Raw genomic sequence first — 8,728 nt, 5'->3', positions numbered from 1 at the left:
ATGCGTCGCAGAGTGATGGGGGTATCGCGTGAATGCTTCGTAACTGGGTTTCGCAGAAGCGTCGCGCTGCCCGAGTGATGGATCCGCTGCTGGACGTTCACGAACGGTTGCTGCTTCTGGAGCACGGCGTTCAGGATCCACAGCCTGTGGCTGCCGTTTCGCAGCTGCTTCTCGTTCCCCGTGTGAACGATCCGCAGCCCGTCGTTGCCGTCTCGCAGCAGCTTCTCGTGCACGAAGTTCCGGGTCGGCAGCTTGCTTCAAACGCTTGCGTTCAGCGTCGTATACTCGTCTCTTCGCAGCCTTGTCTTCTGCGTTGCTTGCTGTTGTTAACGCCGACGACAGTGAGGGTGGGGTAACGTTGCCTTCAACGAATGGTGGGACGCCGATTGAAGGTACTGTTGCTTCCATCGCATCTACTCGAGTCAAGCAAAGCGTCAAGTCAAGCGAAAGCCAAGTAAAGACGCCCTTGGCTGAATTCCGAACGCGCACTCCGCCGCTTAAATACACACCGCCCGCAATCGATGTAGAGGAGGGAGGGACGGAGAGGAGGAACGGAAGGGGGAGGAGAGGCCTGCCGCTGGCTCGAGACGAGCCGAGCATGCGAGGGAGGGAGAGGAGAGGCTTCCTGCCGGCACGAGACGAGCCGAGCATGTGCAGTGGGGGTGTGGACGGCGGCCGACGCCGCATGTGCGACTAGGAAATCCTCCGAATTTAAAAATGCAAGATACAACCCCTCCTTTACAGTCCTTCGCCGTGGTCTCAAGGCGGCTCCGACATCACTGCTGAACCCAGTTGTACATCGGAATATTCACAAACAGCACATCAGTAGGTTCTGCAGAGAGTACCGAGAAGGCGCCAACGTGGACTTCACGATTATCAAGTGCAACACAGGAAATTAAGCTCTTGAAGAAATGGAGCGCCTTGAAGAAACGGAGAACAAATAAGGCTGCAACACGTCAAAAAATGCAACTGCTAATGCGCATACTTGGGTTACCCGAGGTGGATGATTAGCATCCAAGCGCGGGTCTGTATTGAACTTGTAATCATTCAGTGTTAATAAAGACATTCTTCACGCCCAAATTTCTATTGCGTGGTACACTGTGCTGCTCATTCTTTTGTACTTATTGCAGTATCAATGCTCGAATTCTGTAACAGTTTCACTATATGTATGAAATGCCATCTCAACAAGTTTAACGATTTATCGCACTTTTTACGCACCTGAAAATTTCCATAGTTCCTACTCACTGTACACAACTACTGCTTTCTCCGCGTTGCTTCCACAATGTTTTTTCTCTTGATTTCTCCTAGGCTGCGCAGCAACGCTTCCCCAGCATTGTCGTTTATGTCGTCTGTGAAACATTCTTCGTGCCACTGGATATCCGGAGGTGTCGTGTCATCATCCGGTTCCTCTGTCTCCATCCCTCCGTGATCAATGCATGTTATGCAGTGTGCAGCTGGAAATAATGAACTCACTCAGCCACTCTACAGTGCGGAACTCAAGGTAGATGAGTTGACAGGACCTTTTCTGTAGGTTGCTAAAAGTGTTTTCTATCAGCACCCTCGTTGCTGACAACTTTTTTTTAATGTCCTTGTGCTCATTTGATAACCCGCCATAGCCTCTGAAAGGAGTTAACAGGTACTGCCTGAGGGGATAGGCTGCATCTCCATGCAAGTGGTAAGCACCGTTTTCGCATAGTTTAGGAGTTTCTTTGAAAGTGATGAGAGCTTGAAGATTCGAGGATCGTGGGTTTGGCTGGAGCTTCCAATGCAGGTGTCAATTTTTTGTGGTCACAGATGGCTTGAAGTGTTAAAGAAAGGTTTTGATGCTTGCTAAAGTAGGTGGAAGCGGTCTTCTTAGCTGGACGTTGTATTTTATTATACGAGCTGTCCAGACAGCCAACAACTCCAAGGATTCTAGACACCTGGAGGGAAGAGAAATAATGTTGTTGTCACTGATACGAACATCATTGCCTCAAAGTGCGAAAGTTTTTAAGCACTTCAGAGCACAAATAAGTTTTAAAACATCTTGACACTAACCTTCTTAAATACACTGAACAATTTTTCTAAGTTGGAAGGAAAGGACACAACATACGGGCCCATGGCGAGGAGAAAGTCAGCCACCCTAAGAAGCACTCTGTAAATGGAGCTCTCTGATAGATCAAAGCGGCTTGCCACGTCCCTTATGCTTGTTTTATTGGCTGCGTACCTGCAAGTAGTTAATAATTTATTTGCACACATGAAAAACGTCCGCCTTGGGTTACAATGCTTTAGAACTTCTTATAGATAATAAGGTAAACGTATCTAATGCTTTCAAGATACCGCACCTTAAAATAAGATATTTTGTTCTGTGCTCAGGCAACAGAGTCTCCCATGAAACAAAAAGTTTGATATTCCAGCTAGTATAAGCGAGCGTGTGCAGTGTCTGGAGACAATGGAGACGTTATATGAATGACATACGTGCGAACATTATTTCTGCACTGTTTCGGTGTTCTACAAGCAATCACGGAGCAACCGCAAAGGGAAGAGAAAAAAACGGGCAAAGAAACATTGACAGCGAAGGAAACGCCAAATGGCTTTCGTCCGCAGTACATGCGACCGGGACGTCTTGATGCGTCGCGAACATTACTTCAAGAATACAATGCGAGTGAGGTACATGTCGCCGCACAACAATCGCAAGTTCTCAGCGAGAAAGGGTGCATTAGACCTGGGATAACGGGTTCGCCAAGCGGCAACCTTTAGGATCAGCCAATGAGCGCTGTTTTTATTTTTACTGAGGCACGTACTCGAGAAATGGACACATGCAAAATTCTTAAGTGAAGGCCAACTCACGAGATGAAAGTCAGCACATGAGTTTCTACAGACTTCGCGGCCGCATCGCCGTGGCTGCTTGACGGGAACGTATGTGAAGCTGCAAATCTCGCAATGAGTTGCTCCGCAACACGTCGCGACAGACGAAAGTGCCTGCGGAACTAGAGGGAAACAGCATTTCAAAAAAAGAAAAAAAAATCATTCCGCACTACCGTTACCAGAGTAGTACGCTACCTCATCGTCCGAATATCGCCGAACGACTTCCTCAACGAAGCCAATCACCTTAGGCCTCCTGGTGGGCAGGAGGAAGATCGCATCAAATGCCCGATGGTACAGAGCAGCCTCGTACTCGCTGTCCGAGCCCGAAGAATCCTCACTGGACCATGAACTTGTCGCGTCTGAGTCCGAACTGCTACTCGCTTGGTTCGTTCACACTGAGCATTTCGGCGACCGGAGAGCCGCAGAATCCGGTTCAGCGGTGGCGAGATTCGCTGAATCGGGCCTCTCCGCGCCGATCTCTCCCGAACCAAATATTGCGACAACCGCCGCCGGATCCGCTCGCCGCGGCCCAATAGAAATGCTTCTCACGTTCCTGAAGGGAAGGGCGCACCCACCACCGCCGCTGGCGTCGTCGTTGCTTCATCGATGTTTCCTGTTCTTCATGCATTGTTAGACAGCTGCTTGCAAGCAAAGGAAGCTTGCTCCTGCTGCTACGTGAGCATGGTCGTTTATAGCAGCGTTGAAGACCCCAAAATTGCAACATGGAGTAGTTGCGAGCCGCGACAACATCCGGGCAACTGCGAATCCATCCCGCGCTCACCAGTGGTTGATGGTTTACTCGATAGATGGCGCAATATGGCTATCCGCCAGCGCGGTGCGCGTGCGGTGCGAACGACGCTGTGTTTTGACGACAGGAGCATTCCGCTCGCTGTAGGCGGCGGATTCTCTGGTGTGAACTAGGCATAAGAGCAACAAAGCAAGCGCACAGCGCGAAACGTTTCTATTGTCGTCCGTGGCGGCCCGCCACTGTAAGCAGCCAGCGATGACGGGAAGAAAGCCAGCGCTCAAAATACGTCACGCGGACTTCCGGAAAAATCCGCCGATTTCGGCGGGGCAAGAATTCTTGCTCCATGGAGCGATCCTTAATCCGCGGCTGCTCCCAATCTGCCGTTGGAACACACAATTCACGCTCCCAATCTGCCATTGGAATGTGATTGCTCCATACAGAGCAGAAAAACTCGATCCAGATCTGCCACTGAATTCAACATGTGACTTTTTTAACGCGATAGCGTTAGAGAGCTCGTGTCGCAAAAATTCCGCCGTCGGCGTCGGGACCGTTGGTTGTGAGCGAATAATCATCCGTGAGCGAACAATCGAGAAAGAAGCAAATAAAATAAAGAATAAAACTTTCGGTCCCATTGAGGATCGAACCCGGGCCGTTCGCGAGGCAAGCAGTTGTCCTACCACAAAGCCACGATGTTACTTGCAGCTGCTTCGGAAAAAAAAAAGACTACATAAATGCCATGTAGTGGAAGGAGTCTCCTTAACGCATTTTGTTCGACAGGTGTCACGACGAAAACGAGCCCATTCGGCGACTTGCAGGCGCATTTGGGAGGCCATCAAACTACGTCGAAAAAGGCCGGGATAGTGCAGCCATCGCCGCTATAAACACACACAAACTTTCAAACAGCTCTAAAAATGGACAACTATGTCCATCTAGCGGAAAACATATCAAGCCAATGCCGCCTTTCCAGAGGAGGCGTTGATCAAGCAAACAGCAAACGCTAGATAATGTGCTGCCATCTATGAGGCATTGTGAGACTCTTTATGGCCTCCGAGATGGCAAGCATGTGGCGTATATCTTGGAGGCCATGCGTCTCTTGCTTTAGGTCAAAAACCTGTATGTACCATTCTCGCGCGAACGCGCGTATGTGTCTGTGTTCGTGTGTGTGTAAGAATACACATTAATAAGTATGCACTTAGTGGTTGAAGTGCGCACTAGGTGCCGGATTTCGCTATTGCGTTCAACTCTTTCAGGCGAAGCTTAAGGGTACCCCAATTTTTGTCTCCGTTGCACGTCTCTTTATGCTTGGACCGTAGTCTCGAACGCAACGACTACGCCGGCAGGATCGCAGCGATAACACGGTGGTGCGGCTGGAGGTGGAAACAGAGGCATTGTGAAGGTCGTAAAGGTGGAACCGCATGACGCGATTGCAGAAACGCGCGCTTTTTCCCGACAAACGCATTCGCGCAATCGCGCCACTGCGTCCTGCATGGCGCGATTTCAGGCGCGATTCACGTGCGGTCGGAGGGACGCCCGCATAGAGTTTCTTACAAGAATACCTAGAGGGAAATCTGGCGCCACCGTCTATGCGGATTTCTTAAGGGCCGCCGTTGGAGCGCTGGGAATGACGGTATATGTGCCTGCGAGGCTTGTGTTGGCTGGTGTTGAGCGAGGCTTCGTCTCAAAAGCGGATACGACTACGCAAATAAAGCTTCTCTAAAACAAAACTTTTATAAGCGGATGTCATTTACGCGCATTATCTTTTAAAATAAACGTCCACTCACCTTGATGGCATAACCAAACGGCGAAAGAAAGAAACAGACGACGAACGGTGGCAGAGAGAACGCTGCCTTTGTCGTCTGCCTGCCAAGTTTAGCGGCCGTGGGTTACTTTTTACGCTTCGTAAAACTATACATCGACGCAGAAGTTTCCAATGTTAAGTAAAACTCGTTTCTCTGCAATACTAAAAAACAAATAGCTCACTACGTGCTCCTTCAGTAAGAAATCAACTCTTTCCACGCAAGGAACGCGTTGAAGCCAGACGCGTATTCGAGGTTTCTGGGCTCTACGTGAAAGATACGAATCCGAGTCAAGTTCAAAGCTCACATATCCCGGCATTCCCATGCGTCCAACAGGTTGCAGCGCCACTTTTCCCTCTAGGTAAGTGTAGGAAACTCTATGGGACGCCCGTGTCATTTTGACGAACGCCATAACAAAATCGCGTCATGGCGCCTTCCTATTCGGAGTAGAAAAAGAAAACGCCTAGCGCGGCGCGTCGCGTCGCCCGCTTGACCGCCAAGCACAGTTACAGTAGAATCAATGTGCTAGACATTATAAAACGTAACGCGGGCGAGTCGGTGTTATAGGCACCGCACACTGACCAGATGGAGCTGCGTTGCTCACACTGCCCCGTCTCAAAGTCTTCGACATTCACCGTTAGGGGCACGCAGAAAATAGACGCGTGCTCGCGTCCCCCATGTATCCCGGCCATAATCCGCCGACAGATGCAGGGCGCGAAACGCGCGCGTCGCGTTCCAATTTCATTGAGGCCGTCTCAAGGTTGCTTTTTTTATCCGCTAGGCTATGTATTCTGGCGCTGCAGTCAGACTGGCAAACTCGACTGAACGGTGCCTATTAGGTTGCACATACCCCAGCTTCTCAGGATTCGGAAAAACCAGGCCTGACAACGCAATTACGGCTGAAGAGGCTCCAGTTTTCCTTATTAGAGAATCGGCTTCACCCTCCACGAACTCATTCGGAAAATTGTCCCAGTATACAGCAACACTGGCCGTGCAAGCTGTCAGGAGGATTTCGCATCCTGTGCAACTGAGCTAGCTGAAATGCAGTCCACCTTCCGAGGCAAGAGTTCACTGTCAAGTTCAAAGTGTGGAATGACTTGCATAGCAATGAGTACTCAAACAAAACCAGCGCTAACAAGACTAACTGCACCTTCTGCTCGTTATCTTTGCTTTGGGCTTCTTTTTTTCTTTTTCTTTGTTTCTTATGCTCCTTGTGACTGCGCACCCGGTTACCTGTTAATGCAGCATAGTGCCATGAAATTCGCTGAGAAAAGCAGCCCAGGAAATTGCAGAATCGATCGACAGAGAATCGATCGACAGAAGGCTGGGAGAACAAGACGCGGACGGGGTCTTCCACATACAATCGGCCGACTGCCGGCGCCGTTTGAACGACATGCCGAAAGACGCTCCCGGCGACCATCGACAGACTGAAATCGGCGTCGTTTTGCTCAAGTGTGAACGCGCTTTTAGGCACTGAGGCTTGCTGCTGCAAGGGCTGCAAGAAATAGTGGTTCTGTTTCTACATATGCGATTCCTTTCTGCCTCTCTAAAAAATTCAGCCAGCTACACTTCGCGAACAATATCGAAACAGCGAAGCTTATGCCCGTCCTTCATCAGGCTATATATATCGTACTTCTGAGTTTTTCAAGTATTCCGTTCATTAGCGCTTAGCTTCGGCCTCTCTTGCGGGAACATCGCGATAGGCTCGGCGACGAAATGCCAGTTCTCGCATCAGCTCTCGCTGATACTCACGTCGGGTGATTTCTTCATCGGGAGAATGAGAAATTTTCGCCATTTTGAAAGCGCGAACTCCTGAACACTGACACTGACAAGCTACTTTACACTCTAGTGCATCTCACCGTCACGTCATCTTGGTGCATTTCTCGAACGTTCACCCCTCGACATCATCCGCCCTCGCCTCTCGCAGCACAGGCAGCTCTCCCCTTGCTAGGGTACCTCGATATGTGCGCCTCCTATACACTACAGGGTGGAGCCGCTGTCTTTGTGGGCGCCATATTGGTTCAAACGTTCCCGTTCGCTGGCACTGCCTGGCATGCAGCGATGGAGTGGTTTCAGTAAAATGCGAGAAAATTTGGCTAAGTTTATCCGTCCTTACGGTAGAGCTTGCTCATACAATGTTAGTAAACAATAGGTTAGGCTTTTATTATTAAACGCGAAGCAATTCATGACAACCCGAAGGCATTTTGAGTGTGTCTGTGTACCTAACTGGCCGCCCAGGTCTTCGGGCTCCCGAAGGCGTTTGATTATCTTTATGTGTACCAAAATGGCAGGGAGACACAATCTCTCCAACGCTATTCACCGCGTATTTACAGGAGATTTTCAGGGTCCTAGATTGGGAATAATTAGGGATAATAGTTAATGGAGAACACCTCAGTAACCTGCGATTCGCTGATGACATTGCATTGTTGAGTAACGCGGGAGACGAATTGCAGCTCATGATTACTGAACTGGATACGGAAAGTAGAAGAGTAGGTCTGAAAATTAATATGCATAAAAATAAAGTAATGTGGAACAATCATGGCAGAGAACAGCGCTTTGCGATAGGTGGCGGGATACTGGAAGTTGTAAAGGAGTACGTCTACTTAGGACAGGTAGTAACCTCGGAGCCGAACCATGAGAGTGAAATAACTAGAAGAACAAGGATGGGATCGGGCTCATTCGGCAAGCATTATCAAATCATGAATGGTTGTCTACCACTATCCCTCAAGAGGGAGGTATATAACAGCTGCATCTTACCGGTACTTACCTACGGAGCAGAAACCCGGAGACTTAGAAAGAGGGTTCAACCTAAACTGAGGATTACGCAGCGAGCGATAGAAAGGAAAATGATAGGTGTACCCTTAAGAGACATGAATAGAGCAGAGTGGGTCAGGGAACAAACGGTGGTTAAGGATATCGTAGTTGAAATCAAGAAGAAATGGATATGGGCCGGGCACGTAGCACGGCAGCAGGATAACCGGTGGTCATTAAAGGTAACTGACTGTATTCCAAGAGATGGCAAACGCGTGAGGGGGAAACAGGGGCCGAATTCACAAAACTCACTTATGAGCAAATTGTCGCGTAAGAGAAATTTTGTCGCGTAAGTCGATTCACGAAGCGAAAAAAACGTCGTAAGAGGCTGTCGTTATCACATCGGCCGCTGCGGTAAAGCGCGCTGCGACTGTCCAGGAACATCTCAGCGAGGGTGATACAGTTGCTATATTTGGTGACGTCACTGAAAAAGGCTCGTAAGTGGACTCACGAAGAAAAAAAAAAGCGCAGAAACAGCGTGGCTACGAGGAAATCCCAAGAGTGGTCCGGACCACTCTTACGAACA

The 8,728-nt window shown here is 49.4% G+C and overlaps 1 protein-coding gene across 1 annotated transcript in view; it reads right to left on the bottom strand.

Moving 5' to 3' along the window:
- Window positions 1–2,016: 2,016 nt before the first annotated feature.
- LOC119391819 (uncharacterized) overlaps window positions 2,017–8,728 on the bottom strand; it is a 31,302-nt gene continuing 24,590 nt past the window's right edge. Inside the window, exons 2-4 of the mRNA XM_049415412.1 lie at window positions 3,043–3,227; window positions 2,830–2,969; window positions 2,017–2,206 (exon numbers count right to left, since the gene is read on the bottom strand). Coding sequence (XP_049271369.1) covers window positions 2,017–2,206; window positions 2,830–2,969; window positions 3,043–3,227 — 515 coding nt within the window. The remainder of the gene's footprint in view (window positions 2,207–2,829; window positions 2,970–3,042; window positions 3,228–8,728) is intronic.

Source organism: Rhipicephalus sanguineus, chromosome 4 (assembly GCF_013339695.2).
Source record: "Rhipicephalus sanguineus isolate Rsan-2018 chromosome 4, BIME_Rsan_1.4, whole genome shotgun sequence".
Taxonomy (NCBI): domain Eukaryota; kingdom Metazoa; phylum Arthropoda; class Arachnida; order Ixodida; family Ixodidae; genus Rhipicephalus; species Rhipicephalus sanguineus.
This window is presented reverse-complemented; position numbering and strand designations above follow the sequence as displayed.